This window comes from Balaenoptera ricei, chromosome 3 (genome assembly GCF_028023285.1).
Source record: "Balaenoptera ricei isolate mBalRic1 chromosome 3, mBalRic1.hap2, whole genome shotgun sequence".
In the NCBI taxonomy this organism is placed as follows: Eukaryota; Metazoa; Chordata; class Mammalia; order Artiodactyla; family Balaenopteridae; genus Balaenoptera; species Balaenoptera ricei.
The window spans coordinates 180863090-180886604 of record NC_082641.1 but is presented as its reverse complement, the minus strand read 5'-3'; the positions used below and the strand labels follow the sequence as shown (position 1 = coordinate 180886604).

Here is a 23515-nt window from a genome sequence, read left to right as displayed (position 1 = left end):
GGTTCCTCTCCCTATCTTGGCTCATGCGTGCTCTCCCTGGGGCTCAGCAAGCACGAAGAGGGGGCCGGGCTTGTCCCCAACCCCCCAAGGAAAGTTCACAACTGCGGATGTCAGGTCACTCCCTACAGAAGAGGGGTCCAGTTCGGGTCCTTGGGGCTGCCGGTTGCCTGGGTGGTGACGGAGGGGCGGCAGCATTCGAACCCAGGACTCTGCGTGCTCGGAGGGCGCGCCTGGGGAGGGTGGTGGGCTTCCTGTCTCCGAGACAACCCTGGGGGTGGAAGTGGCCGCCGCCGGTTTAGGCTGGGCCTGCTCCGGGCCCCCAGAGAGGCAGACAACCCTTCCGTGCCCATGTGGTAGACATCGCAGGGCTGCTCTTCCCATCCCACCCCACCCGTCCTCGGCTCCCGCTGCACAGAGGGCCAAGAGAGTCTTGCAAACGGGGACGCTTGGGTCCAGTGGAGGGCAGTGGCAGGTCTGAGGCCCCGTGGGGCCTCCCCAGGAATGAGGTCACGATGAGCACTCCGCAACACGCCTCCGGACCTTGGTCTGAGCTGTATCCTCCACCCGGGGTGCCCTTGAAGACAGGGTCGGTCCGCGTCACCCTGGACCCTGGCCAGACGCCTGGCTCATCAACGGCCTCCGGAGTACCCCCTGCGACCTCCAAGGGCGGCACTCTAGAGTGGGTAAGGCCTCAGAGGCCTGTCATCCACCCCGAGGTCGGGCGGCGGCTCGGCGTGTGTGGCGACACTAGGCAGTGGCGAGGCCGGGAGCCGGCGATGCTTCCGCCTCGGCCCCTCGGGGTCCGCGGCCCCTTTAAGAAGGGGCGGTGCTTAGGCCTGGGGGCGGGGAAGACGGCAAGGGGCGCGGCCGGGCGAAAGCGGAAGTGGGGTGGTGCCCGCACAGCGGCGGCGGTGGGTGGCTGAGCGCGAGGAGGCCGCGGCCTGCGCGGTAAGTGGCGGCGGCTCGGGCTCCGGCTGGCCGGCCCTGCCCTTGCCGCCGTCCCGGCTGTGGGGGCGCGCCCAGCGGGCCGGCCGACGCCGGCGGGTGTGTGTCAGCGCTGTCTGTGGCTCACAGCTGGGCCTCGGGCCAGGGGCGCTGGAAGAGCTGGGAGTGGCCCCGGGCACGCCGTCCCTGACCCAGGACGGTGCCCGGCCTTGACCCTCCCGAGACCCACGGGCCCTCCCGCTGGGAGTCTAGGCTCGCGTTTGATAATCCACGACGTCTGGGAGCAAAACGGAAAGTGGGGTGTGTTCTCTCGGGAGCAGAGAGCATCGGTCCTTTCCGCCGCGGGGCCTTTGCACGGGCTGGTCCTCGTGACCGACTTGCCGCCACTACGGCCCGGCCTTTGCCGATCCCCCTCAGCACGTCCGGCTCCTCAGCCTCCCGCTGCAGTATTTCTTCCCCGAAGCCGCCCCCCGAGCCCTGTGCTCCCATTGACCCCACTGCTGCCCGTGTCACAAGAGCCCGCCGTCTTTTCACCCCATCAGAATGTAAGTTCCCTGAATGCCGGGACTCCGCAGTGCAGCAAGTCCAAAGCGACGGCTCACGATTGAACAAAAATGTTTTCAGACACACAGAGTAATTCAGAGTACAGAAGAGTGTTGGGTGAAAACTCAGTGTTCTTCCCACCACCCCTGACCTCAAGTGCTCCCCTCCACTGGGGCAGAGAGGAAGCAGTTTCTTATGTGTCAACAAAGAAAGTGCATGTGTAGCTAATGAGTTTATACAAAAGTGTGATCCTCTTACTCAGCGTGCCTTGGAGAGTGTTGAGTTTCCTCTACATAGATAGATTGGATCCAGTCCTCCTGGTGGCCACGCCATAGTTTATTAGCACTATAATTTATTCATTCTGTTTCTTGTTGGTTGAAATGTAGGTTTTTTCCAGTCTTCTGTAGCAGGCAATGCTAGGTCCAGTATCCTCGTACAAATATCTTCCTACCCAAGTACGAGTACTTCTGGAGGATGAATTCCTTAATACAGAAGGGCTAGGTCCAAGGGCTTTCCATAGAACTCTAAATGGGTATGTGATCCCTTAAAATAGTATTTCATTGTAGCTTCATTTGTGTTTCCTAGAAGTATAATCAAACATCTCAGTGCTTCTGTCAGATTTGTTTTTATGTTGATCATTTCTACCACTAATATAATCATTTTGAAACTGGAAGTCTATTATAAACATGTATATACTTAAAAGCCATTTGTATTTCACATTCTTTGTCCATTGGGTTCTTGATGTTACTATTGGGTTCTTGGCTTGGGTTCTGTTGGGTTCTTGGTGTTACTGTTTTTTAGGAACACTTTACAGATTAAGAAAATTAGCCCACTGTCTTAAAAAAGATATATTTTTTTCCCAACTTGTCATTCGTGTTTGACTTGGATTGTGTGTGGCTTTTTTTGGTTGTTTTGTTTTTCGTTTGTTTGTTAATTTTATTTATTTATTTTTGCCAGGCACTTAAAATCGTTATCAGTCATTACCTTATCAATATGGCTTCTGCATTTTGTATCATGCTCAGAGATATCTTCCCTACTCCACGATTGTAAAACGTTTGATGTTTTCTTCTGTAAATATAATGGTTTGTTTTTTAAATATGTATTTAAATTTTTGTTCTAACTCTAGAAAGGACTTCTGAAAAGGAGTAAAGTAGGAACCCAAACTGCTTTTTCCCAAATCATTCGCCCCCAACGCCATTTCCCGATAAAGCCATTCTTTCCCCGACTGAAGCACCGCCTTTACCGCACGTACGAGGCGCTCTCCGTGTCCGGGGCTCTGTTTCTAGACCCTATCACCCTAGTCATCCTGAACCCTGCTGACTTCTTTACTGTCTGGAGGCCCCAACTCCCCTCATGAAAATCAAGAGAAGTTCTGTCATAATAAATATAGCTGATGGCTTGAACATGTTCTCTGTAATGCTAGTTCTAACAGGATTCTGAAAACTTAAGCCTTTGGGCCCTCCCCCCTGGCGCCCGTGTACAGTCACAGTGCGAGGTGCTGACCTTGCTTGAGGTCAGCACAGTGCTTTACTAGCCGGTGCCTGCCCATTGCAAGGAAGGGATAAGCTAAGGCCAGGGGCTCCTCAGGCTGGCCCGGCCGGCGGGCTCTGCCCCTCTGCGGGGGACTCGCCTCTCCCACGGGGGGTGCCTCTGAGGGGCTCAGCCTCTGAACCGCAGGGGCTGTGATGGGGGTGTGGTACCTTCCGGGATGCACCCCCCCCCTTCCTTTCCACTTGGTACAGCCCATGAGCCCAGGCCGCCTGGGACAAGGGCCAACTTTCGGTTCTCCATTTTGTGAATTTCCCAGGACACACGTGTTCACACCGGGCAGCGTTCTTGCGCTTCTCAGCAGGCGCCCCCCGGCTCCCCGGAGCCTCTGGTCCTCCGCTCGACACTTGGCCTGGCGCACCTCACCTGACACCTGGCCCCTGGGTCCCGGGACCAGGGTCCAGGCTCTCTGTTCCGCGGCCTAGGCACGCCTGGCACCCAGAGACCCCGGGGGACACAGCCTGCCCAGGGGGTGGGGCTGCCTCAGCCAGGCACAGGCCCCTCCCCGAGGGTGGGGTCCGGGTTGTGCGCATGACTCTCGCCCTGAGGAGCCCCGACTGGACTTCATGCGGGGCCCAGCCCCCGAGGGCCCTCCGTCCATCCTCCCTTCCTTCCTCTGGCGACCCTGCTTCACTGCCCCCCCAATGAAGCTGAGCTGGTGGGACCCACCCCTCTGGTTCTGCCGTCTCCGTGTGAACTGGGGGTCCCAGAAGAGGGTGGGGAGTTCAGTGTCCTCCCTGACGCGTGGTGGCTGAGGTTATGTGAAGAGCTGTGTCCCCCCCAGGGCCCAGATCTGAGATGGGGCCTCGCGGTGGGTACCACCCGTCAGGGCCCCTGGCACCCTGACCCAGGGCCTGGGCGCTCCCCCAGGGCAGGCACTTGTCTGTCTGCTTCACGGTCAGGGTGTAGGGCCAACGTGTTAACTATGCGATTCCGTCAGGTGGGAGTGCCAGCCCAGCGTCAGGGTCCCCCTTAAGTTTCGAAGCTCCTGCCGTGTGCCAAGTGGATCTTCACGACGACAACCCTGGGCTACTGGGGTCGCCGTCCCCACTGTCCCCACTTCAGGGGAGATGGCTTTGGCCAAGCTGCCCAGAGAAGAAGGCCTGGGACCCTGACTGGACTCAGGCCTGGGCTCTCTTGTCCTCAAGTGGTGTTGGGACACAGGTGTGCCCCTGCTGGACAGTGAGCTCTGTGCTGCCAGACCCCAGGGCCAGGGGGCACAGGTCAGAGCCCCGTGTGTATCCACAGCATGTCCAGGTGAAGTGGAAGGGACGGGCCTGGCTGTGGTCATGGTCATCGCTGGGAGGAGCCGAGCCAGGTGCTCTCTGAAGCCCAGCAGAGCGCCGCGCAACCCACGTTACAGGAGAGGGCCTTGAAGAGGGCTTGCCATCTCCCCCAGCAGGGCACGGGGAGGCCAGGCCCACGGGTGGCCCCCACTGCAGCTGGCCATCTGAAACTTGCCTCCGGAAGCCCCTGCTTTCCAGGGGTCGGTCCCGGGCCAGCAAGGAATGGAGGATGAGAAGGGGCCTTGGGGAGGGAATTCACACGGCTCAGGCCAGACCCGCCTCCTCCCGCTCCTAGAGAAGGGACGTGTTGCGGGGGCGGGCGGGCTGGGTCTCTCCCCAGCAGCTGGGAGCAGGGACCTGGCACCTCCTGTGGGGGAAGATAGCCACATGCCCACTGCCCGGCTAGGCCTGGGCTGGGGCCTTCTGCACTTCCTACGTGTGACCAACCCCTAGGACCACGTGAGTAATCTGACACACGTTAGAAATAAACACGGATGGGGACATCCCTGGTGGCGCAGTGGTTAAGAATCCGGCTGCTAATGCAGGGAACATGGGTTTGAGCCCTGATCCGGGAAGATCCCACATGCCACGGAGCAACTAAGCCCGTGTGCCACCACTACTGAGCCTGTGCTCGAGAGCCTGTGAGCCACAACTACTGAGCCTGCGAGCCACAACTACTGAGCCCGTGTGCCTAAAGCCCATGCTCTGCAATAAGAGGAGCCACTGCAGTGAGAAGCCCGCGCACCGCAACGAAGAGTAGCCCCCGCTCGCCGCAACTAGAGAAAGCCCACGCGCAGCAACGAAGACCCAATGCAGCCAAAAAAAAAAAAGAAGAAATAAACACGGATGGGTTACAGAGGAGAAGGCAAATCATGCATGAATCTTAAAAAATGCTCTGTTGTCAAAGTACAACATCCTGCTGGAACGTCCGCTCCACGAGGGGTGGGGGCTTTTGTCCTTTGAGAGCTGCAAGCAGGACCCACGTGGAGAGGCTGGGGGTCACACCCACAAATGTCCAATGCCAGGCAGGTGGTAAAAACGGGTGCACCTGCCTGCCCAGCCTGACGCTCTGAGGAGCTGAACCACCCGCCCCTAGCCCCCCACCCCATGTCCCCTTCCTCTTCGTGCGTCTCCAGGCCCCTGCAAAGGTGAACGCTGTGGACGGGCTGGCAGAGGCCACTGTGCACTAAAAGGCTGCAGAGACAGGTGGAAACACCCAGAGTTCACAGCGTGAAGGGGCTGTGGCTTCCGGTGAGCTCGAGTTCGCAGCTGACCCTGTGTCTTGGCCCTCCCATAGCCTCGTGCTCCATGACACAGTGACCGACACAGGCTGGTCCACCTGTTCTCCTCTTACCCCATTACAACAGTGCAGCCATACACAGACGTTTCTGTTTCCTTAAGAATATTTTCTGGGGGACCTCCCTGGCAGTCCAGTGGTTAAGACTCCGCACTCCCAATGCAGGGGGCATGGGTTCGATCCCTGGTCAGGGAACTAAGATCCCGCACGGTGCACGGCTTTAAAAAAAGAAAAAGAAAAGAATATTTTTTGTGTACCTTTGCAGGAGTGGAATTGCTGGGTCACAAGGTACCACATTTACGGCTGTGACAGCTCTGTACACAGCTGTGAGAGTGTAGAAGTCCTCCTGGTGCCTCCGACGTGGGCTGCTAGCGTCCACTCCTCGTGTTTAATTTCAAATGTTCACCTCGGATTAGTTTGGGGTTTACAGGAAAGCTGTCATGCCTACCCTTCCCCCAGCGCCCCTCGTGGGAGGGTCTTGTGAAAACCAAGGACTAACTTGTGTACCTGCCCATTCGCACACTCCAGACTTTTTTCCCATCTCTGCAGTTTTCCCACTAACGTCCTGTTCTGTTCCAGGGTCCGACCCGGCAGCCCACATGGCCTTCAGTCATCATGTCTCCTTACCCTCTTAAAATCTGTGACGCTCCTGCAGTCTTTCCTGGTTTTTCATGACCTTGACAGTTTGGGGACCAGTCGGGAATTTCTGTAAAATATCCCCTAATCTGGGCCTTTCTGAGGTTTTCTCGTGATCAGACCAGGGCTATGGGTATAGGGAAGAACACCCAGAAGTGAGGTGCCCTTCTCATCACATCCCACTGGGGATTGCTGACACCCTGAAGACGACCTTGACCTCCTGGCTAAGGTGGGGTCCCCAGGTTTCCCCACAAGCAGGTTACTGTCCTCAGCCCAGCCCACACCAAAGCGGGGGAGTGATTTAGAAGATAACTTCTCAGGGACTTTACCGGCGGTCCAGTGGTTAGGACTCCGTGCTTTCACTGCCAGGGGCCCAGGTTTGATCCCTGGTCGGGGAACCAAGATCCTGCAAGCCACATGGCATGTCCAAAACAAAAAGAAAAACGAAAACTTTTCATACAGAAAAGTATGAAAGGAAAGGGCCCATGGCCCATAATGGCACTGCCTAGATATCTACTGACATTTAAAGAAAATAAAATAAATACACATGGATTAAAAAAAAGGTTGAACTATACAGAAAGTACTATTAAAACAAAAAGTAAAGGCTTCACTGTCTTTAAAAAAAAAAAAGCTATGGTCCTTCCAGAATGTCTATACATACAGACACACAGACGTACACTCAGGTACACGAGCCTAGATTCCCACCCTGACCTGTCGGGGCCCCAGGGCATCCATGTTTCCGATGTGCTCCACTTTATATTGCCTTCCCCTCACTGGCAGCAGGGAGGCTTGCCCTCTGAGCCCCCTTCCCTTCCACACCTCCCTGTGTCTGCTCCTGCCCAGCTCGGCTCCGTGGGCCTTGTGGTCTGGCGAGAGCCCCCCTGAACCCCCTGGTGCCAGAAGGGAAGGCTAGAGATGGGCCCCCATCTACAGGTGAGGAAACTGAGGTCTGGAGAAAGAAGAGACTGACCTCTGTGTGGGTGCCCCGGCCAGGACAGAAGCTCAGGCCCCCAAACCCTCTGCTGCCTCCTAGCTCTTGCATGTGGGCCAGCCACTTCAGGCCTCTTCTGGGGCCTCTCCCAGCCTTGATGTCTTCATCTATGAAATGGGGTGACAACTCCTGAAGGGCTGTAGTGAGGATAGGGTGATGAAACATAAGGCAGAGGTGAGCATGGGGTCAGGGTGGGGCAGGGGGTGTCATCAGGGGTCACCCAGGCATCCCCGGGGGCCTGGGGTGTGAACAGAAACACTGTGGGTGGAGTGTGGTCCCCCGCCTGGGGTCTCCTGCCTGCACAAGTGGTCCGTGGAAGAAAGCCACAGGTCCAAGACCCTGATTATCCGTGGGAGCTAGTGCACACCTGGGGTTCTGAGAAAATGGTTTATCTGGGGCCGTGAGATCTGTCAGGCACAGCCAGGACGGCAGTCCTAAGCTCTGCTTTGCCACAGTCCACCCCCCCCCCCTTGCCTGTGGGAAGAAGGGCCCCCTTCAGTTATCGCCCCATTTTCCCGTGGCTGCCCCCTTGAACTGCAGGCCCCAGGGGGAGCCATCTTTGGGATGCTACCCCCACTTCTTCCACTTGTCAGGCCTGTGTCCATCCCCTGTGCCACTATCTTGAGTCCCAGCTGCCTTGCCCTAGACTCTGAGCCCCTGGAGGGCAAAGCCACTGGGGAGATCTTGCTCTGGGCCCTATAAACATCAGTGGAAGGAATGAACAAAGGGTCCCGGCCTCTTTCTTGTCCTGCTTCTTCCCCACGTGCTGGGGTGAGCTGCGGCCTATGGGGGCAGCCCGCAAAGCACTTCCTGCCTTGTCTGGACTTGGGAGAGGCCAGGCAGAGGGACTTGGGGAAGACCTGAGGGTGGGTGTACTGAGATGGTGGAGGGTGGGGGCCTGCCCAGGTGGGCCACCCTCCTAGACTTTCAAAGGCACAGGAGGCCCCAACCAGCAGGAATGCTGACAGCCGGTGCCCACCAAGTGCCCACCTGGAGTGGGAGTGGGCTCATCTGTTAAAGAAGCGGCATCTCCTCTCTGAAGCCTGAAGTCATTGCTCCAGTGCCCCTCTCCTCTCCCTCCCTCTGTCCACCCTTGTGCAAGGGCGGGCCCCCAGAGGGGGCTGGCACAAGCTGGCACCACCAAGGATGGTCGGGCCTAGACCAGGGGGACGCAGGGGGCAGAGGCCAGCCTGGGGCCAGAGGGGCGGAGCCAGGTCTTGTCAGCTAGCGCGCGGAGCGGGTACGTGTTGCAGGTGGCCAGGGTGAGTATTCAGTCCGGGGATGGGGTCTGGGCCAGAGCCCCCGGCCTCTGTCCACACCCAGCTCAAGACAAGAACCCGTGCAGGAAGGCCCCCTGGAGGCCGCTCCTGCCACTGCACGGTCCCCGTGGCCTGCCTAGGAAGGGGCGGGGGCGTGGTCGCAATGGAGGGGACCACCCCATCGCCCCACTTCCCCGCGCCCGCTGCTTCAGATCTGCGGGTTGGGCGGACCCCGGGCATCTGCGTTCCTGGCGTCATCGACGACATTAAACAACTTAGCCAGGACGTCCTCGGGGGCTTGCCGAGGCCCTACTTTCCCCGTCTGCGCCCCAAATTTCCCTGACTGGCGCCGGTAGCGATGTTCCCGACCCCCTTGTCCTGGAGGGGCCGGCCCACTCTTCCTCCCCAAAGCACCCCGAGCCCCGCCCTTTGTGACCCCAGCCCTCCTCACTCCCGAATGGGGCAAAAAAAGAGGAACGAGCGCACGTTAGCTCGACCCTGCCAGGCGGGGAGTCCTCCCCTCCCCTACCTAGCTGCGGGTCTCCGGGAGCGGCGAGGGGGACCCCCATGAAAGCGGGCGAGAGAAGGCAAGGGGCGCGCGGTCGAGCAGGGCCACAAACTGGGGAGGAGAAGAGGGGGAAGGGTCGCGCACGTGGCCGGGGGGCGGGGCTAGCCGCTTCCGCACCCCCACCGGGCCACGTGGGGAACGGACCCCTCCCCCATCTTGACCTGGGGCGCGCCCGGGCCGGGGTGGAAGCGTCCGAGGAAGGGGCGGGCCCCCGCCGGCCGCGCGCCTCAGCGTGGGGCGGGCGAGCCCGCGGGGAGGCGGGGCGCGCGCCGAGCAGGGAGGGGCGCGCCCTAGGAGGCGGGGCCTTCCGAGGAGGGAGGGGCGTGCTGGGACGGGGCGGGGCGCGCTCTGGAGGCGAGACCGTAGCGGGGACCAGGCGGAGCTTCCTGGTGTGAGGAGAGGGTGCTCGGGGAAGCGGACCAGGGGTGGCCGCAGGGGGAGGGGAGGGCCAGAGGGGGCTGGCTCCACGGCCTGGCGCCCCGCGTGGGTAAGGAGCGCTCGGAGAAGAAGGGGAGGCGTACTCTGCTGCCAGAGTAGGCGCGCCAGGGGGCGGCTCCTTCGGCCCGGCCCCGCCCCCGGCGGCCGCGCGCAGCGGGCAGGGTGGTGGAGGGCGCGCCGGGCGGGGGGCGTGGCCGCGCGCCCCGAGGGGGCGTCCTCCGGGCGGGGCGGGCCGCGGCCGCCCCCGCGGGCTCCGGTGCGTCAGGGCGCGTCAGGCGGGGCGGGGCAGGCCGAGCGCGGGCGGCGGCGGCGGCGGCGCGCGCCGGCCTCCTCCTCCTCCTCCTCCTCCTCCGCCTCCCGCACTCGAGCAGCCGCCGCCGGCCGGACGGGCGCCGCTCCCGCCGCCTCCGCTCCGCCCGCTCGGCCGCGCCGCCCGCCCCTGCCTGGCATGTCGGCAGCCGTGGCGTGCGTGGATTACTTCGCCGCCGACGTGCTCATGGCCATCTCCTCAGGCGCCGTGGTGCACCGCGGGCGACCGGGCCCCGAGGGCGCGGGCCCGGCCGCTGGCCTGGATGTGCGCGCGCCGCGCCGCGAGGCCGCCCCGCCCGGGCCCCCGGGGCCGCCGCCGCCGGCCCCCGCCGTCCCGGGCCCAGGCCCGGGCGCCGCCGCCGCCGCACCCCACCTGCTGGCCGCTAGCATCCTGGCCGACCTGCGCGGCGGGCCCGGCGCCGCTCCGGGGGGCGCCTCGCCCGCCTCCTCTTCTTCGGCCGCCTCGTCCCCGTCCTCCGGCCGCGCCCCCGGCGCCGCGCCCGCCGCCGCCAAGAGCCACCGCTGTCCCTTCCCGGGCTGCGCCAAGGCGTACTACAAGTCCTCCCACCTCAAGTCGCACCTGCGGACGCACACAGGTGAGTCTGGCCGCGCGCCCGGCCCGCGCGAGGGCGGCCTCCCGCGCTCCCCACCCCCCGCCGGGACCCCGAAACTGCGTGGCGCGTCGGGGGCGGGGAGGGGGGCGCGCCCGGGCCGCCGCCGCGCCGGCCGGGAGGGCGGGGCCTTGGTGGGTGGGGCGCGCGCGGGGGGCGTGGCGGCCACGCGGTCGGGCGGCGAGCGGATGGCGGGCGCCGAGGTAGCGGCAGGGGCTCGCGGGGCGCGGGGCGCGCGTCGCGGCGGGGTCCGCGGGCGGGGTCGGGGCTCCCGGGCAGTCTCCTTCGCTCTCGGCCTCGTTTCTCTTTTATTTTCCGTTGGTTTCGGATCTGGTTGGTGGGCGTTATGGTCGGAGCGTCCAGTTCTGAGGTTCTCGTTCTCTCTCCTGCCTTGGTTTCCTTCTCTGTAGAAAGGCAGGAGGAACCGCGCGCTGCCTCCGAGGTGGCCGCGAGGATTCACCCCAGAGAGCGGCGGAGCGCCTGGTGCGGAGCCAGGTTGGGGGGTGCCCGGCACGTTTTTTCTTCCTTTATATGTATTTTAATAAGGCGGAAGGCAGGGCTGGGAGTGCGGGTTAGGGCTTGAGTCTGGGGAGGAGGGGGACCCCAGAGGATGTCACGTCCTCAGTGCGTTTCGCAGCTTCCTGGGTCCCCCCCCACGCCCCCGCCTGCAGCGGGAGCCTGGAAGGCTTGGGGGCGGGGGAGGGTTCCGCGCAACACTGTCACGTCTCACAGCCCAGCCGGGGGTGGGGTTGGGCCGCGCCGCTAGGGAGCCGGAGGCAGGGAGCTCTGGCCACCCTTTTACTCTGTCACCTCCTCTTTTTCCTCCTGTGGGTCCCTCCAGTCCTCCCCACGGAGTCCCACCCTCAACCCTGAGTATTTTCTCTTGGGCTGGGGGTCTGGGGATGGTGGGCCTTCGTCACCAGCCTGAGTTTGAACATTGGAGGTTTTCCTTCTGTTGGGAAGGGCAGGGGAGCTGGGTGGGAGTGCACTTGGACTTGGTGGTTCTGTCCGTTTCTAGCGCATTACGTACCGCCTCCGGGCTGCCTTCTCCTGAGGGCCGTTATGGGGGTCACGTCGGGCAATAGGGTGCATCAGCTTGGCTCAGTGGACACGCTCTCACTGTAGGAACACGTGGAGCGGGTGCATGGAAGAGGGGTTGGACCTAGCGTTGTGGCAGAGACATGGATGGTGTGAACCCTGAGAGTGGCTCAGACCCCCTAGTGCACTAGTTTGGTTTTTTCCACATTCTGTTCGAGTCTCTGGGTCTGGTGAAGGGGGTGGCCACCTCCCTTCCTACTGTGGCTTTGTAGGGACACTTCCCCAGGGTATCCTGGGATCCTTGAGTACCCACGTGGGCCCCCAGGCAGTACTGGCTGCCCCCCTAAGCCTTTGGGGGAGCAAGGACTCCTTGTCGAGGGCCTGGATGTCAGTATTACCATTCTGGTTTTAAAGAGAAAGTGAGGCCCAGGGGACTGAGTTGAGGTGTCCCAGTGATGGGTGGGGGAGGGCAGGGTGCCATCCCCCCATGCCTTGCCCCCTGGATAATAATGGTGCTGGGCCCTGGGGTGGGGGGGTGCTGCTCCTAAGAGTGAAAGTCGTGCACCCAGGCACCTTTGGTTCCGGTTTTGTAGGGTTTGGGGCACCTTCGTGCTCAGTGATTGCTAATTCAGCATCTGTCTAGTGTTCAGGACCACCAAACCCTACCCAGGGTCTGTGTCAAGGCCTTTGGGTTTTTCCAGCCCCCAGGGGAGGGGGCAGCTGTTTTTATGCCTGTTTTGGGGTGGGGAAGCCATGTTTGTCTTGGACCTCTTGTTGCTCACTGCTGGGGGCAGGCCTGGGGAGTGATGTGATGAGGAGCTTTAATTAGATGATGGCTGTCTGCTGCGCCGTTGTCCCCCGAGGGCCTTTGGGAGGGAGTCCCGTTCCACCCGCCTCTGCCTGATGACCGCTCTCCTCTCTGTAAGGTAAAGAGAGCTCCCATCCTGGCCTGGCCCCATTTTACAGATGAGCAAGCAGGCCCAGCAGGAGCCAGGCGAGTTGAGTGTGGCGTCTCATCATCCCTGCTCCATTTGGCACAGAGGCTTGGGGTGGGGAGACCAAGAGGGGCGATGGGGTCTTTCACAGGGCCACCCAGCTGTGGGGGAGCGGGGACGGCTGTCCTCTGGTCCCCTGTGTCTGGCCCGCAGCCCCTGGCCCAGAAGGAGCTCTCCTGCCTCCAGTGTGGGGCAGGGAAGGACTGGGAAGCTGCAGGAGATGTTGACGCGGTTGCCGTGGATACCGAGAGGGAGAGGGAGGGAGGTGGGGCGGGGGCGGAGAGGCTGACAATCTACTCCTCGCTCTCCCAACCTCCCTCGTCTCCGGACTGCTCCCCTGCCCCAGAGCCCCCAGTGTCCAGCACCTCTGGGGGGCTCAGGCCCCCTCCCCGCAAGGAGCTGAGATCTGGAAGTGGGGCTGTTAGTCTAGGGTCTCCTCTTCGGCCCTGCTGACTTCGGGGCTGGCTCATTGTCTGTGTGGGGCGTCCTGGCTACTGTAGGGTGTTGAGCAGCCTCCCTGGCCCCCACCTGGAGCACCCCCCGTTGTGACAATGACAAATGTTCTCAGACATCATCCAGTGTCCCCTGGGCGTTGCGGCAATACCTCCAGCTGAGACCCCCTCTAAAACCCTGTCTGCTTGAGCCTGAGCAAGAGTAGCTGAGCCTTTACAGTGTGTGAGAGGCACTGTGGGGATGACCCAGTCCCCGTCCCCCGGGACTCCTGGAACACTGGGGGGACAGTGAAAGCAGCGGTGATGGAGGAAAAGGCTTCCTGGAGGAAGAGGCCTCTGAGCGACACCGCGGAGTCAGATGCAGCAGGGAAGGGTGTGTCCCAGGGGAGGGGACGGCACCCTGGCTGCAGGGGGTGGGGGCAGGGGCCCTGGGGCGTGGATTTGGAAGGCTGTAGTGGGAGATGGGGAGGGGGCAGAGTAGGTAAGTGTGCCCTTTAATCCCAAGGGCAGGGCGGGGGTGGGGGGGGCAAGCCCGGCTTTGCAGAGGAAAATCCGTTTATGGGGAAGGGATTAGGATCCAGCAGAGGGATCGAGGAGGGGGGCCGCTGTGTGGGAGGGAGAGCGGGGGGCCACCGCAGGAATTGGGTGGGAGGGACAAGGCCCAGGACTTGGGGGACAAGAGGTGGCTAGGGCGACCGCTGTTTGCCGAGCAGCCTAAGGAGGGGGGTGAGTGGTGGTGGTATTCTTTGCTGAACAGGCCCCCAGGAGGAGAGGCAGATGGGGAAACTGAGGCCCAGAGGGGAAGTAGCCACCGCACCCCCCAGGGCTGTCTGAGTCAGCAGACCCCACCTCCACCCCTCGCAGAGCTGTGAGCGCCCCTAGCGCACCAGGTGGGGCGCAGGAGACTGGTGGCTTATCTGGGGGGCCAGAATGGGGCAGTGCCAGGGCACGGGGTGGGGTGCGAGTGCCCAGGACTGCCTGCCCCCCAGCCCCCTCGTCCCGCAGCAGGGTGCAGCGAGCAGCTGGGACTGCTCACAGTGTCGGCGCCCCCACCTTGCAAGGGGTGATAACCACCCCCCACCCAGGCTCCCTGATAAAGATGGCCCAGATGGCCCGGGAGTTGGCACACGATACCAGCCTGAGGAGCTGGCCTCCCGGGGAGGGAGGGGCGCCACCCTCACCCAGTCCCGTTTCCAGAACAGCGGGGCTCCGGAACACACATGCTCTGGGGGGCCTGAACACACAGGCACTGAGTAGGCCATCACCCCCGATGCTGAAGATGCCGGTCCGGGTGGGGCAGCAAAGCCAAGGCAGCTTGGGTTCCCCAGGAGGGAGGAGAGGTGTGGGGTGGCAGGTGGCCCGCTTTTTATGTAAACGGGGGTAGTGGTGGCTCCTACCTGGGGGGGTGGGGAGGTAAACCAGATGACGCACCAGCAAGCTAGCTGGTTAGCTGCTGCTGGAGCTGTAGCAACCTGAGTGCCATTCTCGGGGCTTGTAGACGCTTTCCACACATGTGTTAAGCACCCACGGTGTGCCAGGCCTGTGCTGTCAGTTTTATGGTCAGGTGGGGGGCACATATACCCAGGAGAGACTGAGCATAAGCGTAAGAAAGCCGAGAACGGGGTCAGTGGGGGGGTACCCCAGCGGGATAAGGAGAGTCTGCTCTGAAGGGTGACGTTAGCACAGAGAAGGGACTGAGTGATGGGGGAGAGGTTCCAGGCGGTGTGTGAGGAGCAACTACCGGGGCTGCAGAGAAGCGAGGCCACAGTAAAGACTTCAGCTTCGACTCTGAGCCAGGGAGCAGAGCACAGACTGGGCGGCCCAGGCACCCGCCGATGGGCTGCCGCCCCACTCCCGGCCTGAGCCGGGGGCTGGAGCCACGAAGAGCCAGGGGGGGTTTGGACATATTTTGAAAGGGGCTCTGATGGGATTTGCTGCCAGGTACCACGTGGGGAGGTGAGAGTCTGGGAGACCTCTGCCTATGGTTTTTGGTGGCAACCGCAGAGCAATTGAAATGGAAAACCTACAGGAGGGGCGGGGACAGGGAGAGAGATGGGGGTGGCTAAGATCACAGAGCAGATGAACTTCGCACGGGTTGGTCTTTGTTAAAGCCATCAGGATGGCCAGCCGCACGGGGACCCTGTGCTCTGCCCCCCGGACCTCACCATCAATTTTCAATCCTTTTGGCTGTATGTCCGTACTGTCCTTCGCGGCCTGCTCAGGCCTATTTCCTTTGGGAAGCCCCCTGCCCCCCCACATGCTGCAGTCCCAGCCTTCTCCAGCTCTCCTGGGATGCTACCTTACCTGGGCCCCTCCCCCGGTGCAGTTCACCTGGTAGGTGGCCATTTGCGCAAGGGTTGGCTGCGGGCCACACACACCCCCCTTAGGTTAGTCATGACCTCAGGAGGTCACAGTGAAGGTCCCCTGTCAGACCCTTGGCCCCCAGCCCCAGACCAGGGAGGTGGGGCACTGTCCCCCGTGAAGGCCGAGCACACTGAGCCAGGCCTGGCGCACGGTTGCCAGGACCTCCTTTCTGGCCGTCCTGAGCTCACGCCTAGTCCCAGCCCAAGTCAGAGAGTCAAGTCCACCGCAGCCCCGCCCACCGCATCCTCCTCCGGCACCCAGGTGGACTCAGCAGACAGGCGGCCGCACCCGGCATGCCGGCTCTGAGCCTCTGAATGTTACCCTCCTTCCCGACCAGAGGACTGAGAGGGTGGCAGGTCCTGGCATCCTGCAGGCATCCGCCCGACGTTGTGGGGAGGGAAGCCTGCGCGCCCCGGGCCCCGCCACCCACGTGTGCACGTGCGCTGCGCTACCCAGCAACCGGGCGTGGGGCGGGGTTGGCAGGCGGCCAGCCGGTGAGGCGACCCCCGGCCCCGGCGGGAGTGGGACCACGTGAGCGAGGCCGGCTGGGGCTGCGGATGTCCCTGCCGCCGCCAAGCTACGTGCGGCAGCTGTGTTCCCGGCGGCTGCAGGCGTCCGGCCCTTGCGGGCACGGGCACCGCTCTTGCAACCTGCTGGTGGCAAAGTAGAGCTGCGGGACGGAGGGAGGGGAGGGCAGGGCGGGAGGCGGGCCCCGCTGCCCTAAATGGGGAAGTGAGCCAACTGCGGGGCGCACCCGCGGTGGCCTGGCCCCCCTCTCCCCCACCTTCTCCCCGCCTGCGTCCTGCAAGATGGCGACAGGGCCGCATACCCCTCGGAGGGGCGTCGCTCCCCCAGGCCCCCGTTTGCTTGGAAGCCAGCAGCCCCGCCCCCAGACTTCGGCCCTCGGGACCTGTCGGTTCCAAGTGGGGTGGGGTGGGGTGTCCCTTCTGGGGCTGTTTTGAGCCCCGTGATTCTATGGAGGACGTCCCCGCTGGGGCCCCTCCCCCAGCGGCTGCGGACTCTGCCTGCTGGATTGTTCCAGGGGAAGCATGGGGTGTGGGGGGTGGGACAGGCCCAGGGATTTGGGGCCACCTGTGGTCTTGGACAGTTGCTCTCCACGAGCACCACGATTGTGGCCTGTGACCCCTGGGGGAGGTGGCACCAGCGCGTCTGGGTCCCCAGCCTCCTGGGGCCTGCCCTCCCCCAGCCGTGAGTATAACCGACAGGTATCCCGCAAGAAACTTTCTGGGGGAGGCTGCTGGGCTTTGACCCCCCCTTTTCTGCCTCGCTGGTGGTGTCCGAGTGCGACCAGGAGGAAGGGGTGGGGGAGGGGAGGTTTTAGTGCCGCTCTCTCCTGGGCAGCCCCTCTAAAGTCCACTGGTGCCCCTTAGTGGTTCGCGATCCCTTCCCCCTCCCAGCCCTCTCCCCAGGGCGGGCCTTGAGCTTCCAGAGCAGAGATGTCACTGGGTCACCCTGAGAATGCAGGTTCCCCCACCCCACGGCTGCGGGTCTGTCCCATGGCCCCCACCGCCGGCTCCTGGTCAGCTGTGCACGCCCCCACTAGGGTGCTGCTTTGGGGGTGCTTCTCTGATCCTCGGCTGAGGACACCCTTCAGTCTGTCTCCCTCAGCACCTCCCCCACCGAAGGGCGTGTTTCCTGAGGCAGGGTCAACCTGGGTCACCGCAGTCCCCAGTGCTCGGTGTGGGCCTCCCAGTGTGTAACCTACCCTGACCCCACTGTGGCTCCCCCTCCTGCCCCCCAGCTGGCCTCCCCCTCTTCCTCTGCTGGGTTCCGTCCAGTGCCACGAGGGGCGACCCTGCCCACGTGTCCACACTCTATCCACCCCCAACACACCCTGCAAACCCCCTGGGCATTGGGCAACACAACGCCTGGGGATTCCAGGGTCCCAGGTACCCGGCGCTGGGTCCAGAAGGGTGCAAACTCTTGGGTGCTTCACGGCCCCTGGGCCTGGGGCGTGGCGGGGGTCCCCCCGGGTCGGCTGGGGACACGCTGACAACACACACGGTTGATGAGGGGGGATCGGGCGACCCTGTTCCGGGGCGGAGACCCCCCAAGGGATGGGCGGGTGGGGACTGGCAGGCGGGATGGCGGCGCCCGCAGGGGCAGGATGGGCGAGGCCGGCCTGGCGGTGGGAGGGGTCTGCGGAGGAAGTTGCCGGTGGCGGCCCGCCCCTCCCCTCGCCTTTGCTCCGATGGGGCGGGGCGAGTCCTGGGCTGCCTCGGGCTCCGCCCCTTCCCGCACCGCACCCAGGGGCTGTCCCCGCCTCGCCTTGTGTCACTCCGCACCCTGCGAGTGCAGCCCCGGGGTTGGCCGGGGTTGGGAGTCCCTTCACATGTCCCTCTGCTCGTAGAGGGGCCACGAGGGTCAGCGGTGGCGTCAGGCACGGGAAGCTGCCCAGTCGGTGCCCCCCACCGGGTGGTCATTTCCAAAAGGAAGGGGCTTGACTGGGATCGCGAGCACCTGGGAGCCCCCGGAATGCCCCCACAGGAAGGGCAGAAGGGAGTTTCGCGGGGGTGGGGACGGCAGGACCCGTTTGCATAAGAAGCCTCTCCGAAAACTCGACGTGCGTTCGGAGCGGACACGTGTGTGCCAAGTACACATGTCACCGAGGTGGCGCCGTCCTGGGGGTGGGGGCGCGCCGGCGCGCGGTCCTGGGAGAACGCGGTCTCTTTAGGTTCTCCTTTCAACTCATGGCAGCTGCTCTCAGTCTGATTACCATTAGTCGTAGAAATAGAGGGGAGAGTATTCACGGGGGTTCGCGAAATGAGTTGGGGCCGTTTTCTTTAAACATTCACGTCCAGAATTCAGCCTCTAGAACGAGGTGGGGAGAGATGAGGCAGATGACGAGGACCCTTGGGGATCTGATGGGACTTCCTCCTCTCCCTCTCTGCCCCCACACTGACCGCTGTCTGTCTGTCCTCCGCCTCCTCCGCGCAGGTGAGCGCCCCTTCGCTTGCGACTGGCCGGGCTGCGACAAGAAGTTCGCGCGCTCCGACGAGCTGGCCCGCCACCATCGGACGCACACGGGCGAGAAGCGCTTCCCCTGCCCGCTCTGCTCCAAGCGCTTCACCCGCAGCGACCACCTGACCAAGCACGCGCGCCGCCACCCCGGCTTCCGGCCGGAACTGCTCCGGCGCCCGGGCGCCCGCAGCACCTCGCCCAGCGACTCGCTGCCCTGCAGCCTGGCGGGCAGCCCCGCGCCCAGCCCGGTGCCCAGCCCGGCCCCCGCCGGCCTGTAGAGCCCCAGTCCAGCCGCCCTGAGCGCGCCCCCGCTGGGCCTGGGCATGGAGCACCAGCAACACGCCTACTGTCCCGGCCCGGGGCGGGGAACGGACTGACCGCCAGCCCGGCCCCTTCCAGTGTCCCCCTGAGGGCCCCCCAGATGCCCTTGCCCCCTCGAGAAAACAAGGAGGGGTCTGAGACTGGACCGGGGTCATCCGGGCCTTGGAGTTTGCTCTCGGGAGGGGTAGTGGCCCCGTGTCTGTATATAGCCATGATCGTTAACTCTCTTCCCAGCTGTTAAACAGGGACCCTGGGTGGGTGGCCAGGAGGCGTCCCCCTTCCCCCTTCGCCACCTCCCTGCTTTGAGGGACGTGTGGGCCTTGGGGGGAGGTGGCCCAGGAAAGGCACCCCCTAACCGGTGTTCACACTTGGTCCCCAGGCCCCTCTGTCCACGTTGGGATGAAGTATGCAAAGAGCCATAGGTGAACCAGGGGTTACCACGGGCTGCCTCGTGTCCCCCCATCCCCCGCCCCGGGAGCCCCTCACCCCCCCGAAAGCCATTGGAGACGTTCAGGGAAACGGGGTGTGGCCCGGCCGCCCCCTTCGGGTACTCAATCTCAGGTGTCCACAGGTTCTGCCCCACTGCTCACGGGAGGGGCCCCTCAGCTCCCCAGCCTCGAGGGCTGGGTGGGTGGGGACGGGGGAGGTCGTAGGGTTTCCATAGGGGTACCGGTTTTGCTTCTGAGACTTGGGGTAGGGAGGGAGAGAAGGGGGGGGTTTCTTCCAAAGAGCAATTTGACTCACGGTGGGGGCGGGGGGCGGGGCGCGAATATCACGGGATGGGAGTTACTGCAGGCTTATTTATTTTCCTCTGTCTGCTGGCGCGGGGGGGGGCTGCCCTGCCCCTCTGGGTGGGTGTGCGAGTGTGTCAGTGAGAGAGACTGGGGGGAAGCTGGCCCCCAGTTTGGATGGCCGGCTCCCCTCTCCTGAAGGGGAAGAGTCCCCGACTTTGGCCTTGTGCAGCATCACGTGACAATCAATCCCTCCTATTTGGGACCAGGCCAGCCTTCGGGCAAAATGCACCCCTTCCCCGCCCTGCGGATGGGGGTGAGGAGGCCCCGGGCCCTGGCTCCATCCTGCCCCCGGCGTGGCCACTGGACCAGCGGTTGAGGTCCCGCTCACGCGGGCGGGCGGGCGGGAAGCGGGAGGGCTGACCCCCGAACCCCCTGGGATAGCTCGATTTTTTTGGACCGGGTAGAATATTTTTTCAGGCGCCAATCTCTTCCTTGATCTGGGCCCCGGTGGGTGGTCTGTTGTCCTCAGGCTTTGTGGGTGTGGGAGGGAGGGTCTGCGTGGTCTGAACTTAGGATGGGGAGGGACAGATGTCACGTCCCCTCCTGGTGTCTTCCCACTGTGGCTGCGGTTGGATTTCATTTTGGACAGAGGGACTGAAGACCCCGGCCCTGGAATGGGAAGGGACCCAGGCTTCCTGTCCCATACCGTGAAAAGGCCTATCCTGCCTTTGGCTGCACGAGGTCTGTGGCACCCCTCTGTGTTCCAGAACCTTCCTGCCTCCCAGTTGGGGGCTGGGGCGTTTGGATGGCACTAGCGTGGACCGGAACCGGCCCTGGCAGGATCCAGGGACAGGTGCCTGGGGTCCTGGGGAGGGGGGCGGGGCTGCGGAGGATCTTCCCGCGGTGGTGAGATGCCTTAGTCCAGGGGGCGGAGGGCGGGCCAGGGCCTTGTTTCCCTTTGTGTCTGTCTGGACGCCCCCCTCATTGTCCCAGCCCTGGCCGGTGCATGTCCGCAGTGGGTGGGCTGTGGTCTGAGGACCCAGGGAGCTGAGAACTTGTCCCTGGCCCCCCCCCGCCCCCCCCCCCCCGTGTCCAGGGGTCTGGAGGGACCGATGGTCATTGGGATCTGGCTCCAGCCATTTTAGCTGTGGCCTTTCGAGGTGTGTGTGTGGGGGGGTAGGGTCCCAAGGGATTTGTGCTTTCGGGTGACCCCCCCCCTCCCCTTGCCCTGCCTGGCCTCATCCTGGTATTTAATTAATTAAACATGTCTTTTTTAAACCCGATTTCCAGAGCCTGTGTGGTTTTTCCCATCGCTGGTCCGAGCCGGTGGGCCCTCTGAGTTCCTCTGTCCCCCTCGCCAGTGGGGTCCCCAGCCTCCTCTTGGGGAAACTGAGGCAGTGGGCTAGTGAATCGGGGGACCTGGTGGCGGTCTTGGCAACGCCCCTCCAGCCCTAAGGCGCGGGGAGGGGGCTGCCCTCTGCGGCGCGTGCTGCAGTCCAGCGGCACCCACGCCTCGCACAGCTGCGCCCCCAGCCCGCCTTCCGGCTCCGTTACCCGGCAACCGAGGCGCGGTGACACGGCGCCCGGGGGCGTCCGCTGCCCGCCCCCTTCCGGAACCGGGGGTGGGGGGAGCCCGCGCTTCTCTAGACTAAAGGACTCCCGGGCTCGACAGGGCTCCTCCCCGGAGGTTCCCCTCGACCCCTGCCCGGCTCCTGTGCCCGTCGTCTGGCCGCTCCTGTATCGTATGCCTGCTGTATGCCGGCTCCCAAGTGAGAGGGCAAGGGGCCTCGGGAGCGTTGAGAAACTGGTGAGGGCTCTGAACCCCTTAGGAAAAGTGCATCCCAGGTTCCAGCGGTCTCCAGAGCCCGGAAGGCGTGTGGGACTGCGGTGGGGGGAGCGCGGACCCTCCCTACGCGTTTCCCCGCTTCCCGCCCCTGAGAAGGCGGCAGACCCGCCATCTGGTGGCCTCCCCTGGTACTGCACCACCGGCTCCGGCCCACCCCTCCCCAGGGTCCTGTCCTTGGGGCCGCCAAGGTGGCCCCAACCTGGGCACGGGGCCCTCGCCTTTACTCGAGGGTGGCCTCCCTCTGGCACTCCCCTTGCTCCCTTTCTCCTGGAATCTGGCCCGAAAGCCCGCAGATCTCGCTCCCTGGACCCCTGTCCCCCTCCAGCTCTGGCAGGCTTCTCTGCTCCTTTGTGGCAGGGTTCCTGGAATGCTGGGTCCACGCGGGCAGCCCCCCACTTTAGTCTCTCTTGGTCGCACTCCCACATGCCCCGGAAACAGCTCGAAGATTCCCCCTCTGCCTCCTGGACGCTTCACTGGCAGGTGGCCTCGGGGACCCCTGGCCCTCCTCCCCAGGTGTGCTGAGGACACCCCCTGGTCCATGCCAGCTGGACCTCACCCTCAACTCCAGGCCCGGGATATTCTTACCCCTGCCCCCAGTCTGCTTTGGTCGGCTCCCCTTCATCACTGCAGCTTCATCTTTCCAGGTGTACAGGCCAAAATCTTTGGGGTCACCCTTGACTCCCCTCTTTGTCTCACCACCCACATCCAGTCCACCCGGAAATCTCCCTAGAGCTCTACCTTCAAAACATATCCAGAATCCACCCACTTCTCCCCCCTCCTCGGCCTCCACCTGGTCCCACCTCATCATGGCCCACCTGGACCAGCATGGCTTCCCCCGTGGTCCTTGACTCCCACCCTCGCTCCTGACAGTCTGTCCACCCTGTAGTGGCCACAGGGCACCAGTGAGCACCTGCACCAGGTCCAGTCCCTCCTCTGCCCATAAGCCTGCAAGGCTCCCACCTCCCTGGGGGTAAAAGCCCATGTTCTCCCCGTGGCCCACTGGGACCTGCACGACCTGCCCCATCCCCTCCCTGCCCTCCCCTCCTCCCTCTCTCCCCCTTGCTCACTCTGCTCCAGACACATGGACCTTCTAGCTGTTCCTCCAACATGCCAGGCCCGGCCCTGCCCCAGGGTCTTTGCACGGGCTATGCCCTCTTCCTGGAAAGCCCCTCCCCCAGATGCCTGCTTAGCTTCCTCATTCCCTTCCTTAGAACTGCTCAAATCCCACCTTTCCCATAGGACTATGTGAACCACCCCTTGTCCCAGCCCCCTACCCTGTTCTACTTCCCCGCCATAGCACTTTTTACCTTGTATCAAGATACTTACTGATTTCCTGTTGTCTGTCTATCTGCATCTAGAATGCTACAGCCACCAGGGTGGGGATCTTTGCTTTGTTCAGGAGCCCACCCTCCTGTTGGCAGTGGAGGAGAGACATTGAGAGACCCCTGGGGTGAGGGGTCTCAAGCCCATATGTCTGCAGGGCCAGGTGGCTGAGGTAGGGAGAGAGGTGGGCTGGAAGAGGGGGGAGGTGACCTGCGCAGACTACCACCTGCTCACAGGAGGATCCTTGGTAATTGCCAGCTGGTGGACAGGCTGGGAATTGTAGTTGTATGTGACATCTCCCTACATTTTAAAAATGGGCAACAGGCAAATTTACATCATTTGAAAAACTAGTACTGAAACAAAACTGGTACTCAGATACACATACACACATGTTCACAACAGCACAATTCACAATAGACAAAAGGCGGAAACGATCCGAATGTCCATCATCTGATGAATGGATAAAATACGATTTAGGGCAGGGCCTTGGTATACAGTAGGTGCTCAATATTTGATGGACAAATGAGTGAATTGGAACAGGTCTCCTCTGGTAGACCTGGGGATTAGACTGCTGACAAGAGTCCAGGTGGGAGAAATGAAGCACTTATTGCCAGTCAACCAGGCCGGAGTTGAGTTTCAGAGCCTGAACTGGGTAACTCAGCTGAGGGTTCCCAGGTGCAGGTGAGATGCGCCCGCAGGACTCGAATCGACCCGCAGAGGGCGCTTTAGGGAGACAAGCTAATAAAACGCAAATTGAATGCAAATGAGCCACAGCCGGGCCGTGTGGGGCGTTTTTTTTTTTTGATCAGGCACGCCTTGGACAGCCCAGGTGCCGCAGGGGCCTGGGGCTGAAGATGGTGCTTCTGCCGCCACAGAGGCCCGGGCGGCGGCGGCGGCAAGACACCGGGAGGCCGCAGGCAGGGCAGCCCGCGCCCCCCATCACTCCCCCCGCAGCCACCTGTCCCAGGCCACGGGTCCGCGACACGCCTCGGTCCCGCGGGAGCAGGCGTTTCTGATCAGGCGCACTTC

At 63.0% G+C, this 23515-nt stretch overlaps 1 protein-coding gene and 1 long non-coding RNA gene across 3 annotated transcripts; one reads left to right on the top strand and one right to left on the bottom strand.

The window, feature by feature from the left end:
- Positions 1 to 5199: 5199 nt before the first annotated feature.
- On the bottom strand, positions 5200 to 10508 carry LOC132363235 (uncharacterized). 2 transcript variants are annotated; one of them, XR_009502577.1, is made up of 4 exons: positions 10194 to 10508; positions 9035 to 9124; positions 7226 to 7383; positions 5200 to 5837 (listed from the first exon to the last, which is right to left on the bottom strand). It is a non-coding gene; the product is annotated as an uncharacterized LOC132363235 (long non-coding RNA). The 2 variants fall into 2 exon arrangements; XR_009502578.1 differs by lacking the exon at positions 10194 to 10508 and adding an exon at positions 9235 to 9317.
- KLF16 (KLF transcription factor 16) lies at positions 9800 to 19264 on the top strand. Its single transcript, XM_059918873.1, has 2 exons — positions 9800 to 10416; positions 18239 to 19264. The coding sequence occupies exons 1-2, from the start codon at positions 9960 to 9962 to the stop codon at positions 18538 to 18540; spliced, it is 759 nt and encodes a 252-aa protein (XP_059774856.1). The 5' UTR covers positions 9800 to 9959; the 3' UTR covers positions 18541 to 19264.
- Positions 19265 to 23515: the final 4251 nt, after the last annotated feature.